The 27,305-nt window shown below is 43.9% G+C and overlaps 1 protein-coding gene across 1 annotated transcript; it reads left to right on the forward strand.

Moving 5' to 3' along the window:
• Positions 1-4,553: 4,553 nt before the first annotated feature.
• On the forward strand, positions 4,554-27,280 carry LOC142464656 (3-oxoacyl-[acyl-carrier-protein] reductase FabG-like). The gene is made up of 9 exons (XM_075568017.1): positions 4,554-4,592; positions 10,579-10,749; positions 11,646-11,824; positions 18,743-18,836; positions 20,462-20,531; positions 20,802-20,838; positions 21,141-21,209; positions 24,692-24,926; positions 27,272-27,280. Exons 1-9 carry the CDS (start codon positions 4,554-4,556, stop codon positions 27,278-27,280), a joined length of 903 nt encoding a protein of 300 aa, XP_075424132.1.
• Positions 27,281-27,305: the final 25 nt, after the last annotated feature.

Raw genomic sequence — 27,305 nt, forward strand, 5'->3', positions numbered from 1 at the left:
TGTAGACCCCAAACCCTGTTATCTGTTTGTGTGTTACTTAAATGTATTCACCAGCCCTACCATAAACATAACTAGTTCCACCTACTGCTGATCACCAAGAACAGCTGCACTGCTGATCCCCCTATCCTCTGCATTTCGCTTCCTCTTGCCCCGTGTAACTCTGGGCCGGGCAGACCTGCGACGGCAGTCTGTCTGCGTAGAGGTGGCCACTTGAGAAGAGGACCTGGGCTGCAGATGTCTGAAATGAAAGAAGAAGAGTAATTTACACCCTATTGTAACCTTACTCCATGTTATCATGAGATTTTATAGCAGTCCTTGTCTTTCTATGTTTAATCCCAGTGTGTTTTCTTACAAATAGTCTGCACTTCTATAGGTAGTGGGGACATAAAGAACCAAGAAGAGAGGGGTAAAACATTATATGGTCAAGACCCATCAAAGTAAAAGAGACTGTAATAGTACATAAAGCTTCTTTCTTAAGTACAAACGCGGAGACCATTCATCACGGATCCCTCAGACTGGTGTTTTCAATGAACCTTTGTACTTCTGGTTGGGATTTTAATGTCACAAACCCGACTCTATTATTTATATGCTACAACTTTCTGAGAACCTTTTGTTATTATTTCCTGTATATTGAAGGTGCCCCATACAGTACATGCCGGCACGTCACAGCTCAGCGGGACTTTGCAGGCAGAGGTAGAAAAGGATATATTTCTCTGCTAAGTATCAGGGAGTTTCCTTGGTACCGTAATCACTGCAGGAGAGGTGACCAGCCAGCAAAGGGAGATAAAGTGACATATTCTTAAGGTCAACAAGCTGGTACTGGGGTTTGTCTCCTTTCAATCAAGTGACTGGCAGGCAAAATGGTGAGAAGCAGGATAAACAGTTATACAGGCACTTATATCCAGGCACTTATGAGGGTATATGAATGCACTGATATCCAGGCACTTATGGGAGTATATCCATGCACTGATGTCCAGACACTTATGGGAGTATATCCATGCACTGATGTCCAGACACTTATGGGAGTATATCCATGCACTGATATCCAGGCACTTATGGGGTTATATCCATGCACTGATATCCATACACACAAATGGAAATGAGGTTATTGATAACTATGCATTCGCAACTTCTAGGGAGAGTCGTTACCACTAGCTTAGTCTTTAACCCCAAACTATACTGTATTTGTAACACTCTGCATTTAATTACACATTATTTTCCCTAAAACGCAAAGCTGGATTATTTTGCCACAGAGACAATCTATCTCACAACCTCTCCGTCCCCCTTATGCCTCTACTTACCTACTGTCCATTTTCTCTTGTAACCTCAAACCCAAATATAGAATTGAGAAGATGGAAAGAGATTGGAGAAAAGTTGTCTGGATCCAGATAAATATATGGAGCAGAGAGAAGAGGTTACAGGGTGTATACAATACGTTACAGGTCAGATAAATATACTATCTGTGTAATGGTAGAAAACTTGATAATAAAAAGTGCTAAAAGATGTAATGTCACAAAATATCACATATGTGAAATATAAATATACTAAGTATTAGTTTACACTAAAATATTTACATAAAATATACCAGAGATGTTTAAAAAAACAATGTAATAAATATACTTTATGATAGAGAGAAGGTAGAAAAGGTTATCTATAATATATACGTTACCGACTAGATGGTGCACAAGTAGCTATAAAAAAATATCTCTTAGAAAAATGTAAATGATTAATAATAAATCAGATGTTATAATAATAAGATGGTACAAATCAGATAAAATATGGCACAGACCAAATATTATATGGTACAAAATTGCCAATATACACAATTGATTTCCCAAAATGGCACAAGGCAGACACAGCCGACAGGGAGAAATTCAAAGTGCAAATCAGCATCCAGCATTCAAAGCCAGTTTGAATCAAAACAACTGAGCCACAGTATTCTTAGCAACACCTTGTTTACACTCCGTGAGGTCATAGGTTCTATTAGAGCTCTGATGTTGCAGCTTCACCAGGCATTGGGGAGTCAGCAATAGATATATCTCCAATATGCCATTTCCTTTTTGACTTAATGCGGAAATCTCCCTCTAAATAATTACGTGCTAGATAAGTTTGAAAAAAAGACATATGTCCATCAAATCCAACCTACGCTAAATTTATTCTTCATTACCGATGGAGACAGTGATGGCAGATACAATAAATTTGTTCAAAAAAAGGTTGGACATCTTTTTAGAAAGGAAAGGTATACAGGGATATACCAAATAAGTAAATATGGGAAGGATGTTGATCCAGGGAGTAATCTGATTGTCAATTTTTGGAGTCAGGAAGGAATATATGTTTCCCCTTATGAGATATCATTGGATGATATGTAACTGGGGTTTTTTGTTTGCCTTCCTCTGGATGAATAAGTAAGTATAGATATAGGATAAAGTATCTGTTGTCTTAGTTTAGCATAGGTTGAACTTGATGGACATACAGTATGTCTTTTTTCAACCTCATCTACTATGTAACTATGTAGACGACAGATACACTTCAAATGCTAACAAAAAACCCAAGTGAAACATTACCTGATGATATCTCATAAGGGGAAAAAATATTCTTTCCTGACTTCCACAAGTTAGAGATCGGTAGCAATTCGCCTGAATTAAATCATTTTGTTTAATATGTTAATGTGTTAAATTCCCTAAAACAAAAATATATATATATACAGTGGTGTGAAAAAGAAAGTACACCCTCTTTGAATTCTATGGTTTTACATATCAAGACATAATAACAATTATCTGTTCTTTAGCAGGTCTAAAAATTAGGTAAATACAACCTCAGATGAACAACAACACGTGACATATTATACCGTGTCATGATTTATTTAACAAAAATAAAGCCAAAATGGAGAAGCCATGTGTGAAAAACTAAGTACACCTTATGATTCAATAGCTTGTAGAACCACCTTTATCAGCAATAACTTGAAGTAATCGTTTTTCTGTATGACTTTATCAGTCTCTCACATCGTTGTGGAGGAATTTTGGCCCACTCTTCTTTATAACGTTGCTTGAGTTCATTGAGGTTTGTGGGCATTTTTTTATGCACAGCTCTCTTAAGGTCCAGCCACAGCATTTCAATTGAGTTGATTTCTGAACTTTGACTGGGCCATTGCAACACCTTGATTCTTTTCTTTTTCAGCCATTCTGTTGTAGATTTGCTGGTGTGCTTGGGATCATTGTCCTGTTACATGACCCAATTTCGGCCAAGCTTTAGCTGTCGTACAGATGGCCTCACATTTGACTCTAGAATACTTTGGTATACAGAGGAGTTCATGGTCGACTCAATGACTGCAAGGTTCCCAGGTCCTGTGGCTGCAAAACAAGCCCAAATCATCACCCCTCCACCTCCATGCTTGACAGTTGGTATGAGGTGTTGGTGCTGATATGCTGTGTTTGGTTTTCGCCAAACGTGGCGCTGTGCATTATGGCCAAACATTTCCACTTTGGTCTTGTCTGTCCAAAGGACATTGTTCCAGAAGACTTGTGGTTTGCTCAGATAAAACTTTGCAAACCTAAACTGTGCTGCCATGTTCTTTTTAGAGAGAAGAGGCTTTCTCCTGGCAACCCTTCCAAACAAACCATACTTATTCAGTCTTTTTTTAATGATTAGGGAGGATGAGCCCCCCACCCCAAACAAACTGACGTATGCTGCAGAGTATAAATCCAGAAGTATACAGTCCATGTACTTAATGCATTCAGCTCCTGACAACAGGGAGTTAAATTAGTAAGTGTCTATCACATAAAGTCAACATGACTTGACCCCTAGTGCAGGGATAAGCCTATCGCGGTAAGGGTTGACCAGAGCTGGTCTCTCAACCAACAACGGACCCCTGTAGTTGTAAACCCCGCATGAATGGCTATTTCCCCTGGGGATTTAAACAAAATAAAGAGATCACTTACACCGTGTATTCCTCGGTCCGGGTGAGCGTGCTCCAAGCTGTGAAAATGGACAAACGAAAAAACCTCTCTGCAGGGAAAGAAAATCAGCGGGCACTGCAAGCAAAAAAGTGTAGCGGCGGACTGTGCTAAACAAAATTGCCTTTATTGATCCATGAGAAAAAAATAGAATAAAAGATTGGAATAAGTCCCCTGTGCGCTCTAACGCGTTTCACCCCTATGGGGCTTTGCCAAAGAGTCATAGGGGTGAAACGCGTTAGAGCGCACAAGGGACTTATTCCCCTCTTATATTCTATTTTTTGCTCATGGATCAATAAAGGCAAATTTGTTTAGCACAGTCCAGCCTCTACACTTTTTTGCTTGCAGTGCCCGCTGATTCTCTTTCCCTGCAGAGATTTTTCGTTTTTGTAACTGTACTGTCATGAATTTTAACATGCTAACTGAGGTCTGTAGAGTCTGAGATGTAACTCTTAGTTTCTTTTGCAATTTCTTTGAGCATTGCACGGTCTGACCTTGGGGTGAATTTGCTGGGACGTCCACTCCTGGGAAGATTGGCAACTGTCTTGAATGTTTTCCACTTTTGAAAAAAACACACAACAACACACAACTTCCTGAGTAATGGCAGCAGCTGTAGAGCAGCAGCAGGGCTGTGATCAGGTGAGAGGTGTGTGTGTGCCAGGTATGTGCCAGATGTGTGCCAGGCTGCTCTCGACAGGCAGACCGCTTATTACCTCCCCAATCCCCCATCTCAAGGTTAGCGAGAGAGCCTCAATAATTGCGGATTTGTGACTTTTAGAGCCACACAACAGGACTACAGAACATGAAGTGACTTACCATATTAGCCCGAATATAGTGTAGCACTGTTTCCCCCATCCTCTAGGAGATGTTATCCTGCTACTAACTTGGTGTGGTGCTGGCGTACCTGTGAGGGTCAGGAGAGCTGAGTTGGTTTGCAATGTTGAGGAGACCAGGATAGGCTTTTGATGTCATCATCTGGTGTTCAGGGTATCAGCGCCTCCAGCTTCAGTGAGTATCCAGTATTCCTGGAGATAGGTCCCACTAAAGCACAGTCTCTCATACCCCTTGCCCAATTACTGCAGCCTCAGGCAGGGATATAAAAAACTAGGGCTTTCTTAAGCAGTCACAGCAGATAGTATTTACAGTGGTGCAGGTGCATACAAAGGGTCCCCAGACTTCTGGATGGTGCGGGACCTCTGATAATGATGAGGCCTACATAGAATTTAGGTGTTCTCCCAGCCCCTTAGGGGCTGGAGGCACGCTCATCCCGGACGGGAGAGACTCACAGCCTTTCCAGTCTTCAGAGTACTGTAGATCTCACAAATCTCTCCCCTGGGAGGGGGAGAGCAGGACTCTTGCTACCACATCATAGGAGGGTGGGAGCTTGACTAATTCTAATTTAGAACTTCCCCTCTGAGTTAAGGAAGGGGAGGGCTCAATATCTGTACCCCTATTGGTTGCACACAGACACTCAGTCACCACCTCTTCTGTCACTCAGAGTCAGCAAGGGGGTTCAAAAGCCCCTAGGATTAACCTGTCACAGCCTGCAGGTCTACCGGGTCTTCTATGACAGCTGTCTATTTTGTTCAATTTAGGTAAAAACATATCTCAAATTATCTCTGTCCTGCAATCATCATACCCTGCTGTGTCTTAATTAAATTCGTCTTTCAAACCATTTGCTTTAACGTCCCTCACATGTGCTAATTAAGTTGTTTAGTCCAGCCAGGTGACTGTGTAATAGTATATAAGTAAACTCACAACAGCCATTGCTGCGTGCAGCCTTTGCTCCTAAGCAGAAATGCTTTTAAGTAGAAATCTTTAAGGTAGTGAGGAGGTTTAAAAAAGGAAGTTCAAAAAGAAGTGGAAAAAGTGGTCACCATCTAATGCTTCTGATTCCTGCATTTGAACTACGCTGGAAAGGAGGATATCACCCCAGACTGCAGATCTCAACACATAACTATTGCTGTGATGCCACCTTTACTTTTTATATTTGCTGTAACCTCACTTATTTTCAAATTATGCACTTCCTTCCACCAGCCTCATCATGTCTCAAACTCTATTCATATTTCGCCATCTCTCCTTACTTCCCCACTTCTCAGTTCACATGGACTCCTTTCTTACCTGCGCCCTCTGTCACCACACAGCTATACCCCCTTCACTAAAACACACCCCTACAAATCATCCTCACACATTCTCTTTCTGTCCATGCTTCTCCTCCTCGCTTCTGGGGATATCTCTCCCAATCCTGGTCCCTGCCTTATTTCTACTTGCTCTCGTCCTCGCCTTCCACATGCAACTTCTACTCCTTCTGGTGTAATCCCCTCCAACCTCATACCCATCCCCTTCCACCCTCCCTCCTCTCTTCCTTTCTCCTGTGCCCTTTGGAATGCTCGCTCCCTCTCTAACAAGTTCTTCTCTGTGCATGACTTCTTTCTCTCTCACTCTCTACTCCTATTTGCCATAACTGAGACCTGGCTCACTCAGACTGACTCTGCTCTGGAAGCTGCCCTCTCTTATGGTGGCCTTTCCTTCTCCCACACTCCGCGCCCTGATGGCAGGGGTGGAGGCGTGGGGCTCCTGCTCTCCTCTCTCTGCCGCTACCGAACCGTGCCTATTCCTCCCTCTCTTGCTTTTCCCTCCTTTGAGGTTCACACAGTCCAGATCTTCTCTCCTCTCCCAGTCCATGTGGCGGTCATCTATCACCCACCTTCCTCTACTCATCCCCCTTCTGCCTTTCTCTCTCACTTTGAATCCTGGCTCTCTTCCTTTCTCTCCTCTGACTCCCCTGTTCTTCTCCTTGGGGACTTCAACTGCCACATTGATGACCCCTCTCTCCCTTGGGCTTCCCGCTTTCTCTCTCTAACCTCTTCTTTTGGCCTTCAACAGTGGACTGAAGCCAGCACCCACAAGGATGGACACTACCTAGACCTGGTTTTCACTAAAAACTTCTCTCTCTCCGATTTCTCCATTTCCCATTTTCCTGTCTCTGACCATCACCTCATCTCATTTTCTCTCTCTCGCTTCTCTCCATCTCCATCTCGCCCTCGTTTTTGCAGAAACCTGCGCTCTATTAACCTACCAGCTCTTGATTCCACTTTACGCTCCTCCCTCTCCTCACTCAGTTCTGCTTCAGACCCTGACAACCTGGTCAGAACTACAACTCTGCCTTATCTTCCTCTCTTGATCTTCATGCCCCGCTTTCTCTCTGCTGTCCTCGCCCATCTAACTCCAGACCCTGGCTAAACTCCTACACACGCATGCTGCGTTCCTCCACTCGTTCCTCTGAACGCCTCTGGAGGAAATCTCATACGCTCGCAGACTTCATTCACTACAAATTTATGCTGTCCTGTTTCAACTCTGCCCTCTCTCAGGCTAAACAAACCTACTTTTCATCACTAATCAACACACACAAGTCTAACCCACGCCGACTCTTTTCTGTCTTTGACTCTCTACCCAGACCACCCTCAGCTGCCTCCTCTTCTTCCTCCACCTCACCTCAGGACTTTGCTGACTTTTTTAAGGAAAAGGTGGAATCCATACGTCAGAACATCCCATCTGTTGCCTGCTCCCATCCCACACTGCTTCCCAACTCCCCTCCTGCCTTTCTTGACTCTTTTTCTGCTATCTCGGAGGAGGATGTGTCACTGCTGATATTTTCTTCTCCCTCTACCATTTGCCCTCTTGATCCCATTCCCTCCCTTCTCCTAAAACCTCTTGCTCCTTCTATAATCCCTATGCTCACACAGATCTTTAACTCTTCCCTCTACTCTGGTACCTTTCCATCCTCCTTCAAGCATGCATCCGTTATACCATTACTCAAAAACAGCAAGCTTGTCCCTACCTGTCCTTCTAAATATCGACCTGTCTCCCTCCTGCCTTTTGCCTCCAAACTCCTTGAACGTCTTGTATTCTCTCGATTGCTACACTTTCTCAACACCTATTCTCTTCTAGACCCTCTACAATCTGGTTTCCGCACTGCTCACTCTACTGAAACAGCCCTCACTAAAATAACTGATGACCTCCATGCTGCCAAAGACAGAGGTCATTACACTCTGCTCATATTACTTGACCTCTCTGCAGCATTTGACACCGTGGACCACCCTCTTCTCCTTCACATTCTCCATACTCTTGGTATTCGGAATAAAGCTCTATCCTGAATCTCCTCTTACCTCTCCCATCGTACTTTCTGTGTCTCTTTTGCTAACACCTCCTCCTCTATTGATCTCTCTGTGGGGGTACCCCGGGGCTCTGTCCTGGGACCCCTTCTCTTTTCTCTTTACACACTCTCTCTAGGTGACCTAATCACATCTTTTGGGTTTAAATATCACCTCTATGCTGACGACACACAAATTTACCTTTCAACCCCTGACCTTACACCTGCTATACAGACCAAAGTTTCTGAATGCCTCTCTGGAATATCATCCTGGATGGCCTCCACAATATCACAAAGATACGCCCTTTCCTCTGTTACTCAACTGCTAAAACTCTGACTCAGGCCCTCATTCTCTCACGTCTCGATTACTGCAACCTCCTGCAGTCCGGCCTTCCTGCCTCTCACCTGTCTCCCCTACAATCTATCCTAAATGCTGCTGCCAGAATCACTCTACTCTTTCCTAAATCTGTCTCCGCATCTCCCCTCCTGAAATCCCTCTCCTGGCTTCCGATCAAATCCCGTATATCACACTCAATTCTCCTCCTCACTTTTAAAGCTTTACATTCTTCTGCCCCTCCTTACATCTCAGCCCTAATTTCTTGCTATGCACAATCCCGACTCTTGCATTCTTCTCAAGGATGTCTTCTTTCTACCCCCTTTGTATCTAAAGTTCTCTCCCGCCTTAAACCTTTCTCACTTTCTGCCCCACACCTCTGGAATGCCCTTCCCCTCAATACCCGACTAGCACCCTCTCTATCCACCTTTAAGACCCACCTTAAGACACATCTGCTTAAAGAAGCATATGAATAGCACTGGATAATCATGGACACATGATACATAAAGCTTGGCCCCCTGCAGACGCACTTACTAGAATTCCCTCCTACTGTCTCTCTACGTTCTCCCTAAAAACCAATTAGATTGTAAGCTCCTCGGAGCAGGGACTCCTCTTCCTTAATGTTACTTTTATGTGTGAAGCACTTATTCCCATGATCTGTTATTTATATTATTTGTTATTTATATGATATGTATTACTACTGTGAAGCGCTAAGTACATTTATGGCGCTATATAAATAAAGATATACAATACAATACAATACAATAGGAGGCAGAGGCAGTCTAGACCAGCTAGGCTACAATAGTGCTATGGTTTTTTTTCCCTATAAATGTCCTTACAAAAACTATACTTGTATTATATGCACCGCCTAACGCCTTTTATTTTTTATGTAGAACACCTTCAAAACGTTAGGGTTGTAATGGAGAAGGATTTAGGAGTGCTTGTAGACAGCAGGCTTAGCAATAGTGCCCAATGTCATGCAATAGCTGCAAAGGCAAACAAGATCTTATCTTGCATCAAACGGGCAATGGATGGAAGGGAAGTAAACATAATTATGCCCCTTTACAAAGCATTAGTAACCACACCTTGAATATGGAGTACAATTTTGGGCACCAATCCTAAGAAAAGACATTATGGAACTAGAGAGAGTGCAGAGAAGAGCCACCAAATTAATAAAGGGGATGGACATTATAACTTATGAGGAGAGGCTAGCTAAATTAGATTTATTTACATTAGAAAAGAGGCGTCTAAGAGGGGATATGATAACTATATAAAAATATATTCAGGGACAATAGAAGGAGCTTTCAAAAGAACTATTCATCCCACGGGCAGTACAAAGGACTCGGGGCCATCCCTTAAGGTTGGAGGAAAGGAAATTTCACCAGCAACAAAGGAAAGGGTTCTTTACAGTAAGGGCAGTTAAAATGTGGAATTAATTACCCATGGAGACTGTGATGGCAGATACAATAGATTTGTTCAAAAAAAGGTTTGACATCTTTTTAGATGGGAAAGGTATATAGGGATATACCAAATAAGTATACATGGGAAGGATGTTGATCCAGGGATTAATCCGATTGCCAATTCTTGGAGTCAGGAAGAAATTAATTTTTCCCCTTAAATGGGTTTTTTTGTTTGCCTTCCTCTGGATCAATAAGTAAGTATAGATATAGGATAAAGTATCTGTTGTCTAAATTTAGCATAGGTTGAACTTGATGGACGTACGTCTTTTTTCAACCTCATCTACTATGGAACTATGTAACTATGTAACTATGTATTATGTGCGAGGCCACTATATTTGGAGCATTACGGTACTTTAAATGTGTTTATGTAATTTATTTTTTTTAAAAGGAACATATATGAACAAGAGACTACTCACTCAAAAATCGCTACAATGCTCACCACTGAAAATATCTCCAAACGCTTAGGCCCAGTCTGTCTCTCCCTGAGGAGGTGGAAAGATTCAGTCTGATAGATAAAAACAAAGAATTGACAGAACAGAGGCAAACAAAAGGAACACATTATCAGACCTGGAAACAGAGACAGACAGAGTAAAACAAATGCAAAGATACAGAGAGACAGAGGAACAGTAATTGTCTCCTCCAGCGCTCTCATCACACACTTCTTTCACCCCCTTTCAGATTGTATCCCTGTGGGGTAAGGTATGTCTGGTGACAGGTGCAAGCTTGGGGATCGTTGCTGGCACTGCGCTGTTATTTGCCCGACTAGGAGCCCGGTTGGCACTAAACGCGAGGAATGAAGACAAGCTGGGAGAGACAGCTCAGGGCTGTGAGAAGTTCTGTGAGCAGAAGGTAAGAGAGGCAGCCCTGCTGCTCTCCATCACTCCATGAACATCTCTCTTTCCCAGGCTTTGCCTGCTTGCACCTCTAGATTTTGTTGTTACTATTGGCATCATCTGTCCCCTTCAACCACTGGACATCTCTGTTGACATACTGTACCTAGTCTATAGACTTGGTCTTGCTCTTCTCAAGTCCATGTGGGTCTACACCAGGTGTGCGCCTCTCCTGATTTTTTTTGGGGGGGGGGGCGTTGGCGGTTGCAGAGGTCCTGTGCTGTTCCCCAACACATTTAAATTAAATGCCAGGAGACCACGTGAGGCCTCTGCAACCTCTACTTACCATTCCTATGGTAACGTGACGTCAAATGACCCAGCTGGCCACGTGACGTTACACGACACCGCTGAGTCATTTGACGCCGCACGGAGGTAAGGAGGGGGCGCGACAACGGAGGAGAGCAGGCAGGTGTAGCACAGCAAGAAAAGTTTGCGCACCCCGGGTCTACACACTGCCTCAAAGGAGGGAATGGGACATATGATAAAGACTTTAAAATACTTCAAGGGTCTTAATAAAAAAAAATTAAAAAGAGGAGGAATGATAGAGTAAGAGGTCATCCACTGCAGCAGGAGGGTGCAAGACAATGTATCGAGCATCCTCCCAGCAGAAATGGTTGCAGCCAATACAGGAAAGGAATTAAAAAATTCTTGGGATAGACACAGACGTATCCTGGAAATGGAAAAAGTCAGGGATCAATTGGTGTCTGAGGAAGTTTCTTAGGGAAATGTGTAGCCTGGATGGGTTATATCTATGAGCCTATTTGCCATCAGTTTTCAGTGTCTGTTCCTGCCCCTCAGTCCATGATGGTTCTCTCTACTCTTATGTAGACTCTCTCTCTCTTGTCTCTCCCACAGCCTCTCCTGGTGCCGGGTGACCTGACAGATGAAGTTGTGGTACAAAGAATGGTTGAGCAAACCGTGGCACATTTTGGACAGCTGGACGTGTTGGTGAACAGTGGTGGAATCTTGGCCATGGGCACGGTGGAAAACACTTCTCTGCAGGACTTTGACCGAGTGATGAATATCAATGTCAGGTGAGACTCCCAGTGTTGAGAATACACATCGGCAAAGCTAGGACAGGAAATGATTGAAAACCCAAAAACTGCTACATTTGTTAGAAAGAAAGGCATTTGTGACCTTCCATTCAGAGCCATCAGGACTCCAATACTGCACTTAAAACATAGAGGCATTCATTTAGAAACAGGATCTCAGAGGTGCAAATACACACTCTGGTGGTAAAACTTACAGGTGCAGCAGAATAATGCTCTAATTTAGCATACTTCTGAATGTAAAAAGAGGTGTAGACGGAACAGCCAATAGTCACTGTATAAAGATCACACCAAATAGTGTGATATGGAGATAATGTTGTATGTTATTTTGAGCAATTAGGTAGTATTATTAAAATGGTAAAAGTAAGTATCATTCAGTACGTTTTCATGTTTCGCCTCCCATAGGTGACACGCAAAATATTAAACATAATTTTGCGTGTGTGAGGATTCGGGGCCCGCAGCGGCCGCGGCATGGCCTTCCCTCACCTCATGTTCCTCCTGCTGCTGCGGGGCGCTCCCGGCATCGGCTCCCTCCAGTCTCGGCTGTCAGGGGATTCCCTCCTCGTCCTCGGCGGACGGTTACCAAACCACGGGCAGCTCAAGCTGTGACGGCTGCTGCCGTTCATGAGCGCGCGCCCGTCTCTGTAACAGAGCACGCACGCAGGATCCTGTTAATTTATTCACTGCTCCTGCAGTGAAGCTCCGCCCCCAACACACACACAAGGATCAATCAGGCATAAAGACTGCTCACCTGTATCCTCCTTTGGACAGCCTATCTAGGACAGCTCCATGCACTCCTCCAGGCCTGCCTCCTCTTCCTATTGGTCAGCCACGCTTTATATTGCCTGTCCTGCCACTCATTCATTGCTCGACATAGTTTCCTCTTGGATTACTACTCTGGCGTTCTTTCTCTCTCATTTACTCAGGTTACGACTTGGCTTGGCGGACGTCTTTCTCTGGCTCTCGACCCCCGCTTGGACAAACGACCTTCCGGAATTCTCCAATCCCTGACCTATGCTAACGGCAACGACGACGGCACTTCTTCACCGGTACCGGCAAGTATTGCTAGCTAACATCACCTGGCCTGGCAACGCCGCAATCACCACACTCCGGACACGCTCCTTTTGCTGCGGGTGCATGCTCTTATACGTTCTTCACCTCAGTAGAAGGGATGGGTCTAATCTGCGGGCAGTACCGGCGTAACATTATGTCGAGCCCACAAGACGCAGACCAGACTGATGTGGACTCTATGATGATGGCCATGTATCAACAAATCCAGGCCTTAACGGATCAAGTGGCTCTCCTCTCCCAACAGGTACAGGACCTATCTCTACAGGCACCACCTGCGCCTGCGCCACCGGCGCAGTCCGATTCTACATACACTTTGTCCTCAGCACCGAAGAGTCCGGCTCCGAAACCCTACGCAGGGGATCCCCACGCTTGCCGCGGCTTTCTCAACCAGTGTGAGATCCAGTTCAAAATGGCTGCGCATCTGTATTCTACTGGTCGGAAAAAGGTAGCTTATGTATACAGTCTGCTCACAGGTAACGAACTGGCATGGGCTTCCCCGATCTGGGAACTGCGACCTGATATTACCCGAGATTACGCAGTCTTCAGGCGAGACTTTTGACAGGTCTTCGATATACCCCCACGACAAGAAACTGCTTCTGATTCCATGCTGCACCTTACACAGGGACGTCGAATCTGTGGCCCAATACGCCTTGGAATTCAGGACCATAGCAGCTGAGACTCGTTGGGGTCAGGAGGCCTTAGTCTCTGTCTTCTGGAATGGCCTATCAGATTCCCTGAAGGATGAACTTGCTTCTGAACCCAGGCCAGGACTTCTGGAGGACCTCATCACCCTGGCCATTCGTATGGACCAACGTCTTCAGGTACGCCGCGCTCAGCGTCAGCAATCCTGGTCTACGCCTTTCCGTGCTTCCTTCTCCAGGTTTTCTACTACCCCGAGACCCGTCCTCTCTCCGCTGCCTGCGCTGGAAGCTCCAGAGCCGATGCAACTCGGAGTCCAGCAACCCCGGGCACCCTTACGACAATATTGCTCAAGCGGGGAGTCGTGCCATCATTGCGGATCTTCCCAACTGCGTACCCGCGACAATCCACCGTCTTCAGGAAACGACCAAACCCAGTGAGTATGAAGGGGCGCTTCCTGGGTGCTAAATCTTCTGGTCCCCTACTCAGAAGGGTACTCCCCAAAAGATTGACCATTCCCGTTTCTCTTTCTGGTCCTACCTTCTGCACCTCCACAGCTGCATTTATCGATTCTGGCGCAGGAGGGAACTTCATGGATCACACCTTTTCTGAACAGAATCAGATTCCACTTTCCAAGAAGAACTCCCCCGTTGCCTTGTTCAGGATTGATAATCGGCCTCTCACTCCGGCATATATCTCCTTGGAGACCGGACCTATCACCCTTTCTACTCATTCTCACAAAGAGACCCTGGGTTTTGACGTGATTCATGCCCCGGGTACACCGATCATGCTCGGCTTACCCTTGTTACAGAAGCACAATCCGCTCATCGATTGGGTATCCCCTAATCCCATTGATTGGAGGTCAAGGTCAGAAGAATCTCCTTTGCCTGCCGAGCGACCATCCTTTCTATTAGCTAACACATCCAGTCCTCAGAGGGAGTTACCTTCCCCTTACGCAGAGTTTTTGGACGTTTTTAGCAAGACACAGTCTGAGCTCCTACCCCCTCATAGTTCCTACGATTGTCCGATTGACCTGGTACCTGGATATACCTTGCCTAAAGCCAAATCTTACCCTCTCTCGTTGCCCGAGACGGAAGCCATGGACGAATATATTCGTGAGAACCTTAAGCGGGGCTTTATACGTCATTCCAACTCTCCTGCGGGGGCCGGATTCTTCTTCGTCAAGAAGAAGGATGGTACTCTCAGACCATGTATTGATTACCGGGGTCTGAACCATATTACGGTGAAAAATCGTTATCCACTTCCACTTATCTCCAAACTCTTCGACAGACTTCAGGGGGCCAACCTCTTTACCAAACTTGACCTTCGTGGGGCATACAACCTCATCCGCATCTGTCAGGGCGATGAATGGAAGACTGCCTTCAACCCCCGTAGTGGACACTACGAATACCTAGTGATGCCCTTCGGTTTGTGCAATGCACCAGCAGTTTTTCAGGACTTTATCAATGACATTTTTCGGGACGAACTCAATCACTTTGTCATTGTCTACCTGGATGACATTCTTATTTTCTCCCAAAACTTACAGGACCATATGATCCACACGAAGTTTGTGCTTTCACGCCTCCGAGAGAACCGGTTGTTTGCTAAAATGGAGAAATGCATTTTTCACCAGTCTACCACTTCCTTTCTTGGGTATATCATTTCCAACAGAGGCTTGGCCATGGACCCAGAGAAACTGAAAGCCGTCGTAGATTGGCCGCAACCCAATTCCCTCAAATCTATTCAACGATTTTTAGGTTTTTCCAACTATTACCGGAAGTTTATCCGTAACTTTTCTACTATCATCGCTCCTATCACGGCACAGACCCAAAAAGGTGCAGATCCTTCATCTTGGTCTCCGGAGGCAATCACGGCTTTCAAAACGCTGAAACAAGCCTTTGTCTCTGCTCCCATCCTTCGACATCCGAACACTAATTTTCCATTCACCCTAGAGGTTGATGCTTCGGACTGTGGGGCGGGTGGGGTTCTGTCTCAGAAATTTTCTTCCCATGATAAACTTCACCCTTGCGGGTTTTTTTCCAAAAAGTTTTCTTCTGCTGAAAGAAATTATGACGTGGGCAATAGGGAACTTTTGGCCATCAAGTTGGCTCTTCAAGAATGGAAGCATCTTCTGGAGGGGTCTAAAGAGCCATTCACTATTCTCACGGACCATAAAAACTTACTGTACATTGAGAATGCCCGTCGTTTAGGTCCTCGCCAAACCCGCTGGTCATTATTTTTCTCCAGATTTAATTTTGTTCTCTCATATATTCCCGGCACTAAGAACGTCAAGGCGGATGCCCTCTCCAGGCAACACTCTTCTGAAAGGAGACCGGAAAAAACCACCGAGTCCATCCTTCCTAAACAAAGAATCTTAGCGGCTGCGGCGTTCAAGAATCTTGAGAAGATCATCAAATCACAAAAACATCTTCCGACCGGTCTTGAGGTTCCTAAAGACTCTTTGTACGTAGAACCCAAATTCGTTCCTGAAATACTGGACTGGGGACATGCCGCCCGTTCAGCAGGGCATGCAGGATTCAAGAAGATATTGGATCTCATCCATCGCACTTTCTGGTGGCCCAATATGGTCAAAACCATTCTTGAATTTACACGGTCCTGTCCGGTATGTGCGCGTAACAAGATTCCTCGTCAGAAACCTCAGGGTCTTCTCTTACCCTTACCTATTCCGGAGCGTCCCTGGTCCCACATATCGATGGATTTTATTGTGGAGTTGCCTAGGTCGAATGGCATGAACACCATTCTTGTGGTAGTGGACCGGTTTTCCAAGATGGCACATTTTATCCCTCTCAAAGGATTACTCTCCTCACCCGCCCTAGCTGACATTTTCTCCAAAGAGATTTTCCGTATTCATGGGATTTCCACTTCCATCGTATCTGATCGGGGCTCCCAATTCGTCTCCAAATTCTGGAGGAATTTCACTAAAAAGACTGGGCATCTCATCTTCCTTTTCTTCTGGATACCACCCTCAATCTAACGGACAGACCGAGAGGGTTAATCAATCCCTCAAGAAATACTTAAGGTGCTTCGTCTCTAACTCTCAGGATGACTGGGCAGAATTACTTGTCTGGGCTGAGTATGCCTTCAATTCCTCCAGGAATGAGTCTACCCGTGAGACTCCCTTCTTTATCAACTACGGATTCCATCCGGCTCGCCTACCTATTTCCAAAAACTCCTCTGGAGTACCAGCCGTGGACGAGCATATCGCCCTCTTACAGGACTCTTGGTCCAGAATTCAATCTGCACTACAAAAAGCCTCCTTGACATCTAAAACCCAGGCCGATCGTCACCGCCGTCTGGCACCCAACTTCAAACCCGGGGACAAGGTCTGGCTGTCTTCAAAGAACGTCCATCTCAAGACTCCTTCCCCCAAATTTGCACCTAGGTTTCTCGGTCCCTTTTCCATCATGGAGCAGGTAAATCCGGTTTCCTTCCGACTTCAATTACCTCAAAACATGAGAATCCCTAATGTTTTTCACACCTCGCTTTTCAAACCCTTCATCTCCAGTTCCCTCTTTCCGGACCACATGGTTAAACCTGATCCAGTGATCGTACAGGGCAACGAGGAGTACGAGGTCCAGGCTATACTGGATTCCCGCCTCTCAAGAGGTAAGGTTCAGTTCTTGGTCCATTGGAAGGGCTTTGGACCCGAAGAGAGATCATGGGTACCTCTTAAAGATATCCATGCACCTGGACTTCTCAAACATTTCCGAAAGAGGTTTCCATCTAAACCCTGGGAGGATCGTCCTGAGGCCGATCCTGAGGGGGGGGGGGTACTGTGAGGATTCGGGGCCCGCAGCGGCCGCGGCATGGCCTTCCCTCACCTCATGTTCCTCCTGCTGCTGCGGGGCGCTCCCAGCATCAGCTCCCTCCGGTCTTGGCTGTCAGGGGATTCCCTCCTCATCCTCGGCAGACGGTTACCAAACCACGGGCGGCTCAAGCTGTGCCGGCTGCTGCTGTTCACGAGCGCGCGCCCGTCTCTGTAACAGAGCACGCACCCAGGATCCTGTTTTTTTATTCACTGCTCCTGCAGTGAGGCTCCGCCCCCAACACACACACAAGGATCAAGCAGGCATAAAGACTGCTCACCTGTATCCTCCTTTGGACAGCCTATCCAGGAAAGCTCCATGTACTCCTCCAGGCCTGCCTCCTCTTCCTATTGGTCAGCCACGCTTTATATTGCCTGTCCTGCCACTCATTTATTGCTCGACATAGTTTCCTCTTGGATTACTTCTCTGGCGTTCTTTCTCTCTCATTCTCTCTCATTTACTTAGGTTACGACTTGGCTTGGCTGACGTCATTCTCTGGCTCTCGACCCCCGCTTGGACAAACGACCTTCCGGAATTCTCCAATCCCTGACCTAGGCTAACGGCAACAACGACGGCACTTCTTCCCCAGAACCGGCAAGTATTGCTAGCTAACATCACCTGGCCTGTCAACGCCGCAATCACCACACTCCGGACACGCTCCTTTTGCTGCGGGTGCGTGCTCTTATCACCTCAGTAGAAGGGACGGGTCTGGTCTGCGGGCAGTACCGGCGTAACAGCGTGATTGGAAATCTATTCACTGTACTCCAACTTCTTTATGACGCACTTTACACAAGTTTCTGTGTTGGTCAAGGTTTGCACCAGCTTTGTCCTACTGGATTATTTTAATACACAAACAAATGATAGTGAGATACCCAAAGCACATCATATAAAGACCGCATGGGCAGTTCTGGAGGCTGATACACAGCCCGCTATGTGATTCCCCTTTATAATATTAGGCCCTAAGTTCATCGCAGCTGCCCCTTTGTTATAAAGTTTTGCTTATCTGCTATTAATGCAATTTGTAAGATTAAGATCCTTTTTTTGAGGAAGACCTTTACTCTAACAGGGGTTCCCAACTCTAGACCACATAATTTTTACAATCGGGACAACTGGTAGCTCTTGGGGTCTGGACATGGGCACCACTGCTCTGTGACAATGTGCGTTACTCCTCTACTGCTCCTGAATGATTCCCAGTCTCAGTACTCCATAGTGTCCACTCTAGGGGTCCATTAGCACCAGTGATTACTTTAACCTCTTTCTTTGAATGTTCAGCACTGGACCTAATTGCAATTTTTAAGCTGTAATGCAGAGTTTGTGTCACTGGGTTGGAGCAGTTTCCACTCTCATGTTGGTTGACTTTTTCCAGGTCACTGTTTTACCTCACTCATCTGGCCGTGCCCCACCTCATCCAGACAAAAGGAAGCATTGTCAACGTTCCCAGTGTAACCGGACAGAGATCGGTTAGTAACTCTTTCTCTCTGGATTGGCAGGCTTGCTAGTTTCGGCATTTTTGGCACTACCATGCGGCTTGTCAGAGCAAGAGTCATAATGCTCATAAAATAAAGCCGTTTACAAGCGATGTTGCCATGTTATCACAGCTTTCTGAATCGCTACGCATGCAAAATCGCTTGGAAAGTGCACTTAAGCGTTAAGTCACTTTTCAAAGCTGCAAATAATAAGAGGGGAAGGGTGGGAGGGGGAGATCCTGCTCACCTCAGACCAAAATTACTTGCTAGAGAGGTGCTATCAGGGTTAATACATATGTATGGGAGGGGGAGAGACAAGAACCCTAAGTGATGCACTCAACTCTACTAATATGAAAATAATACATTTTTATTAATATCATTTGAGGTAAACATAGAAAAAAAATTAAAACCTAAACAATGTACTTGAGAGATCCTAGGTATGGATCTTTCTTAGTGGTCAGATGGCAATGGTATTCACCTTTAAAGAGCCATACAAGCTAGACAGGACTTGCAGTTAAATATAAATATATAACATACCGCACTTGAACCTAATGGCTCTAAATATGGACATTTTGTAAATTCCCTAAGGATAATAGTACACTAAGTGTTAATCCTAAAGTGCCATGAGGTGCAGTGATACACAGGGAGGAGCACTAAATCTTTGGACACTGTGTAGCAATGCTTGTGTGTTACACATGACATTGGTGCCTGCACAAATAAGTTAGTTGCAATCCCCAACAGGAGAAAACCCCCAGCAGTTGTAAACAGAATCTGGGAATTAGCGTTGGTATACAGACACCAACACCTGCTGTATACCAACGCTAATTCCCAGATTCTGTTTACAACTGCTGGGGTTTTTCTCCTGTTGGGGATTGCAACTAACTTATTTGTGCAGGCACCAATGTCATGTGTAACACACAAGCATTGCTACACAGTGTCCAAAGATTTAGTGCTCCCCCCTGTGAATCACTGCACCTCATGGCACTTTAGGATTAACACTTAGTGTACTATTATCCATAGGGAATTTACAAAGTGTCCATATTTAGCGCCATTAGGTTCAAGTGCGGTATGTTATATATTTATATTTAACTGCAAGTCCTCTCTAGCTTGTATGGCTCTTTAAAGGTGAATACCATTGCCATCTGACCACTTTTCAAAGCTACCTGAACAGGGCCCTAATTGTGAGTTTGGAAACAACTTCACCCTCTGCTGGCCATATATTATTCTTCCTAGAAGGGTTATTTGTCTATCGGGAGCTGATCACACCTCTTCCCATTCTTCTTGCAGCTCACCATTACCTACATAAATAAATCCTGACTTTATTTAAATTACAGGAATTAGAAAAAGGGCAAATTATCCCCACTCCCCATTGTGTCATGTAACCCCATGTGCACAAGGGGTTAACAACAGCCAGCCACCCAGTTAAATTAAATTGTAATGCACAATGCAAACCCTGACTGCACTGCAGCCTTTCTTGCAACCGAAAGAAGGTCAATTTTGCTTGGATCACAACCTCATACAAAAGGTGCTTACATTTGTTCCACTCCGCTCAATAATGAGTCTGATAGAGCTATGTTCTCTTCTGGCCGCAGAATTCCTTATAGCCTTTTGTGTTTCAGTTCCCTGGAGTTCTGACTTACTGCATATCCAAATCTGCAGTCGATCAGCTGACCAGGTGTGCCGCTCTGGGTATGTAGGACCTCTATCATTTCTCCCATGTACCCAATTCCATAACAGCCATGACCTTACTGTTTTCTTGATAGGTACTGCTAGAAGGGTAAAACAACGCTAGCTAAATGATTCCCTTACCAAAACAGCTGACAATGTAGTTTGTGAGCTCAGCATTGTCCAGGACAGAACTCTACATGCCAATCTTTGTATGTACTGTATAGTGACATTCTCCAGACTCTACTTTAATACTGTACTGTAGGATTACATGTGCTTTGCTTCTTCCTTCAGAAATGGCTCCCAAGCCGGTTAGAGTGAATGCAGTCTGGTGAGTATTTAATGTGGTGACCGTTTTTAACTGACTTGTAATGTAGTCTCCTGCAGTCAAGCACCACACCCCTACTCTTTATTAATACTTCCACCAATGGCTCCAATGTCTCTTTTCTACTGTATCTTTGGCATTGCGATGTCTCCTTTGCACACCACTGGGTTCCCTTCAATTCCGTTGTGTTTGTTGTGTGTTACATTGTGTTTCACTTGTCACGGCATTGTACTTCTCTTGTGTTACATTGTGCTCATCCTGTGTTACATTGCATTTCTCTTGTTACATTGCTCATTTTTGTATCTCAGCCCCGGGGTGATAATAACCGATGGTCACAGACGTGCGGGGCTAAATGAAGAGCAGTACTCACAGTTAGGGTAGGTAGAATGACTGCCACACCCGGGTAATTACAACCGCCACAACCTGCTCTATGGACGGCCTTTGTGATTCACCCCAATTAATACTTAGGTATCTATCCTGTACTCATTTTGTCTGTATATTTTTGTCATTTTATAATCTAGAGACATCTAAAGGGGCTTGGGTATCTGTAAAAGCTCCAAAAGAGAAAACAAGCGAGCCATTATAGGTGGTGCAACTGATAAGGTTCATTGGTTCATAATTACAAAAGGAGAGAAAAAATAATCCCAAAGAGAAGTTGAACACTTAATTTAGCTTATTTATTTAAGTGTATATTTATGCTAATGAGGTGTACAGACACACACTTGTTGATGCAGTGAAAGAAATAAGATAAATTAAGAGTGCAACTTCTTTGGGGTTCTTTTCTCTCTCTCCCTTTGTAATTACTCATTTATAATCTACCCTAACTCGGCATTCCTCTTTCCTTCTGGCCTTTTGCCATGGGCAAATGTGTCAAAATTGAAACTGTGAATCATTTGTGGAGTTTGACAAAATTCGATTCACCGACGAATATTGCACCGCGAAGAAGTTATTAAAACAAATGTATGTAACTCCACCGGCCACAACATGTGTCCCAAGGGCTTTATATATCACCCGCAACCCGCCTTCAAACTGCAAGGTGAGGGACACCTGTGCACAAAAAGGGGAAAACCCGAGGTATTTAAATATACCTGGCATATAATATTAGCATATATACCATGCAAATATCCTTTATTTAAACCAGGCCATGAATATTCACGCCTGCGAAGAAACGCCACATTCATGGCGAATGCTTTGACCATCTCTAATGGTCTCTCTTTCCTTTTGTGGAATAAAACCCCACTCTCAAGACTTTAGGGTAACCATCTGCCAGAAGACTTTTATTTCATAGTATGTAGCATAATAATCACACCCGAGTCTGAACATAATGCGCACGGAGGTCTTAGCCCTAAACAGTCTCTTATACTCTAAGCAAGGAGGCGCGAATGCGTAATTTCACAATTCTAGCAGTCTAAGCAGAAAAAGAAAAGATAAGGTACATGGCAGACCCATCTCCCCCACTCCCCTCCCAAGACCAACAGCTGCACGTCTCTCGTCTCGCCCTACAAGAGGAAGTAAATAGATAAAAAAGCGAGGAGGCCAGGGAGAGACTGTTGGCAAAGACAAAGAAATGGCAGTCTATGCAATGTATATTTCCTTCCGCTGAAGATCAAATGTGGTGTAAAACACCTCTATTGAGCCTTCAGTCCATGAAGTAAACTTCTGGGGTGGTAAGCGTACATGAAATAAAGTGTATAAGTGAAAGAATAACTCACACGGCCTTGTGTGAGTTCTATCACATCAAGGTTTCTTTGACTGCTGGGTCTTCCTTTAGAATGCAGATCCTTCTTCTTGTCTTCGTTCCTCGATGTCTTTTAGGTGTTCTCCGTTATATACGTGGCTCCTTCACGATAGTTTTTCTCTCATAGAAATGAAAAAGCAGTTAGATGTGTATATATAAATACTAACTGCAATACAGGGGGAGACTGAGATAATAAATTATCGCATGTTAATGCTGTTGATACTAGTAATGTCTCACTCACACGGCCTAGTGTGAGTGTTCTCCTATAGCGGTGTCTTGTTATCCCTCTGATCAGGGATTGCAGATGGAGACAGGAAGTATATCTAAGGGTCACCTGGTAATTCAGGGGAAGGAATGGATTCGGAAGGATAAATAAAACCAAATACTCACACGGGCCAGTGTGAGTACACACTTGTAAAGGTTTCTTTTGGGCTTCTGGTTCCTGCGGTGGAAACCTCCTGTGTGCTGGTGTTGGGGGTATATACAGACTATGGGACACTGAGGTCTAGGGAAGGTGTATAATTTAATGGAAAATAATAGGAAAAAACCTGGCGCTTACCTTTAGCTTAATATATGAGGTGTGCTTACAATGTGGCAATAAATTAGACCACGGCTCTATGACAAATGCTTTGAGCCAGCATGAAGTTCCCCTCTGCTTCAACCCCAGGGAAGGGTTAATCCGGAACCCTTTTAAAGATATAGAGACATACAAGCAATGGGGGAGCGTGGGATTAGAATAACATTTAAGAATAAAAACAATAAAATTATTGTGGTTACAACAATAATGCTGGGGGTTGGTGAAAATACTAAAGACACTTACATGGCCATGTGCAAGCAGACACGGTGATGTGGTTTCTTTTAGCAATTCTGGTCACTCCCAACAACAAGTATGGGTGGTTTAAAGGGTTTAAAATAAATATATAAATATATCTGTACTCACACGGTCGTGTGTGAGTCCTTGCAGGAAGTTGGTAACTTTGGGGTTAAATTAACCCATCTGCATCTCCCCCCAGTGTAGACTCTTCTATGTCTGCAACCAACGTGGGGTTCTAACCCCGGTCTTGGGCATCAGATGGGGACTCTCCCCGGTGGTGGTAGTAGGGGGGGGAGTAGGTAGAGAAAGTGAGGCACGTTGTCAGTAGGTTTTAAAACACATTTATTAGTTTTAAAAGCAATTGGTAAAACAAGACTCACATACATACATAGTGGTTGGACCCCTGGCCTCCTCGTGCAGTCCAGGATACAGTTTAGGCAGCCGTTTATGCAACTCACGCGTCCGTGATGCAGGAGAAAAAAACTTTTTCTCCTTGTCTGCAATGGCTGCCTGGTTGATCCGGCTACGGGAGCCACGTTGGGCCAAATTCAGCAGGAACTTTAGAGCAACGCGTTTCGCCGAGTCATATGAGCCTGAGGAAGCCCCTGGACGCGCGTGCAGGGGGCGCACGCTCCCGAAGACGCGTGACCATGCGTCTATGACGCACGGCACGCCGAGGGGCGGCCACTAGCAAGCCGGGAAATCTCCCGGCTTGCGGTACCGGCCACACTTTAATAAAGTGTGTCGGTAGTGTACACGTGCATCCACCACTCAGATGGCATCAGGGCGATTGACAATATTATCTCAAAAGATACCACTATCAGGGATGAACAACGAACCTTTATACTAGATAGCATTAATTTTATCTTGAAACACAACGTATTCAGGTTCAATGACGAAATATTTCTCCAGCTGTGTGGCACCGCGATGGGGACCAAGTTTGCATCCAGTTTTGCGAACATTTTTATGGCAGATTGGGAAGAAAAGACAATTTGGTCCACCCACCCCTTCAGTGCAAACTTGGTCTCATGGCATCGCTACATAGACGACGTCTTGTTCATATGGAAAGGGAGTGAAGAGGACCTGAAAGAGTTCATTAGATATATAAACGACAATACAGTGAATTTGGAATTTACCTCAGAATACAGTTTTAATACTATCAATTTTTTAGACCTCACCAGTTATGTGGAAAATAGCGAAATCAAAACTAAAACCTATTTTTAAAAAACAGATGCAAACAATTTCCTACTAAATTCAAGTTGCCATCACCCAAGATGGCTTAGCAATATCCCCCATGGCCAATTTAGGAGGATTAAGAGGAATTGCTCTGACATAGAGGTTTTCAAAGAACAGTCAAACACACTACAAGATAGTTTTCTGGAAAGAGGCTATGAACAACAGTTGTTAAATAAAGCAGTTGATCAAATCAACTTGATCCCAAGGGAGACTCTGCTAAAACCAACTATCAAACAAACTGACACCACCTTCTCTACAGCATTCATTACGACCTACAGCTCGGATGCTGCCAAAGTCAAAAAGATAGTACAAAAACATTGGCACGTAGTCCAAATGGACCCAATTTTAAAGGGACACATCCCGCCAATCCCAAAAGTAATTTTCAGAAAGGCCCCTTGCATTAAAGCACAATTAGCGCCAAGCACCTTCCGGAAAGAAATAAAAGAAAACAGTCAAAATTGGTTACCCCCACCGAGAGGTTTTTTTAATTGCATCAGTTGTAAGGCCTGTAAACAGGTAATGAAAGGCGACAAGGCAGCTTTTAATTCACATATAACAAAAGAATTCAAAATTAAACAAGCAATCAGTTGCCGAACAGATTATGTTGTTTACCTGCTTGCCTGCCCATGTGGTCTCCAATATGTAGGACGCACCTCCAGGCCCCTGAGGGTGCGCATCTTGGAGCACATGGGCAACATTCGTAAGCAGGTGCTAACACACAGCGTCTCCAGACACTTCAGTTTACATCATGAGGGAAACCCAGAAGGCCTAACATTCAAGGGAAGAGAAAGGGTGGACCTCCATTGGAGAGGCGGAGACAGACTAAGGAAACTCTGTCAAAGAGAAACATACTGGATATATAAACTTACAACCTTGACCCCAAAAGGTCTGAATATAGATATAGACCTGGGGTCGTTTATTTAAGTTCCAGTATCCTCCGTCTTTCCTCATTTATCATCATCCTTTTTCCCTTGAACTTTCCCACCCCAAAGTCCCCCCCCCCTCTCCCCTCCCATCACCCCCTCCCCCTATTTGTGTACATCACAATACCACACATGTGAATTCACTATTATCATTTCTGATCTTCTTTACAGATATCACTCACCTATGATACCAAACAAAAATACTTCATTTTTAATATATAAGTTGAAACTGTACGGTAAAACTGTATGTTTTAAGTATATGCACTATCACACTGTGAAATGACATGACATAATATATGCTTAAGGCTACATGTAAATAGTCTAATAGACTAAATAATAATAATAATAGTCTAATAGAATAGTCTAAAAGACTACAATACTTATTTTAACATTATATTGGGTGTTTTAGTTTACAGCACGATTGCATTATATAAAAGTATATCAGACTACATTTTTAAATTATAAATTGTGTATTGGATACGCTTTTAATATATTTGTTTAAGATTGTACACTATAATTTTTTTTCTATAGAATAAGGTTATCATATTTGTATAAACAGGCTATACGATATCACCCTCTATCATACGAGAAATAAATCAGTTTATGATTACATCTTTTTAAATCTCATGATACAATACATTTGTAAGACTACATATAGTATTAAAAACTGCACTATTTAGTGCAGTATAACATTTGGTGTTTCAGGTTACTGTATAGCACGAATCCATTACAATACGGAAGTGTATATAGAAATATATTTATACTTATATAAGATATCATTTTAAGACATTTGTTTAAAGTGTGTACACTCTATGGTACTAAAAGGCTACAATATTAATAGGAATTATCTCCATCTATTATATGTGAAAACACATTTTGATTTTTATCATTTTTATTATTTTCATTATGAATGTTTATTAAAAATTAGTGGGCAAATAAGCACATATTTATTCACTAAACCCCACCCAACACTTTAGAACAAGTATAATAAGGAACACAGACAACCAAGTGCACTGTCTTATATCTATGTTTTTTAATCACAATGTATAAAAATATTCGTTTATTTAATCATTCACAAAAACACCATAGAAATATTACATGCACATTAATCACTCACGGAATTTAATCCAAGTTTCACACATGGCATAATCAGCATTTAATAATCTTGCAGGCATCTTCACAAACTACACACATTTATTTGTTATACTGTATCACACATCATCCCTCACTTTATGTAGATCACGCTACTAATTGTCTTTCAAGTTATGTATCAACTATATTTTTACCCTAGATTTCATTTATATGTATGAATGTTCGGGTTTTTAAACAGTATATGCGTCTATTTAATTATTTATTAACTGAGTCACATCAAAGCAGAAAACGGAGTGCAACACACAGCACTCATTAGTTCTAATTGAACAACAGAGGACATTGCTTAAAGTGGAATGGGGATTGGCTGACATCTACATAAATACCTGCAACTAACCTTAACCCCAAACTACGGAGCCTGAGGAAGACCAGAAAGGGTCGAAACGCGTTGCTCTCACCACTAAGCAATTTTGATCCAGCACAGCCACCGTCAAGGAGTGGATCAGAGGAGGCAGCACTATATCCGGACGCGGAGCAAGTTAGCTGTGCTCCACGAGATCCACGAGCAATTTCCTATTGACAGGCTGCTTCTTCTTTTTATGCATTTTTTCATTGTTTTTATATATGTTTTGTTTTTAGAGCTTTTGAGAATAAAATTTATTGTAGTCTACCA

Source organism: Ascaphus truei, chromosome 13, assembly GCF_040206685.1.
Source record: "Ascaphus truei isolate aAscTru1 chromosome 13, aAscTru1.hap1, whole genome shotgun sequence".
Lineage (NCBI taxonomy): Eukaryota > Metazoa > Chordata > Amphibia > Anura > Ascaphidae > Ascaphus > Ascaphus truei.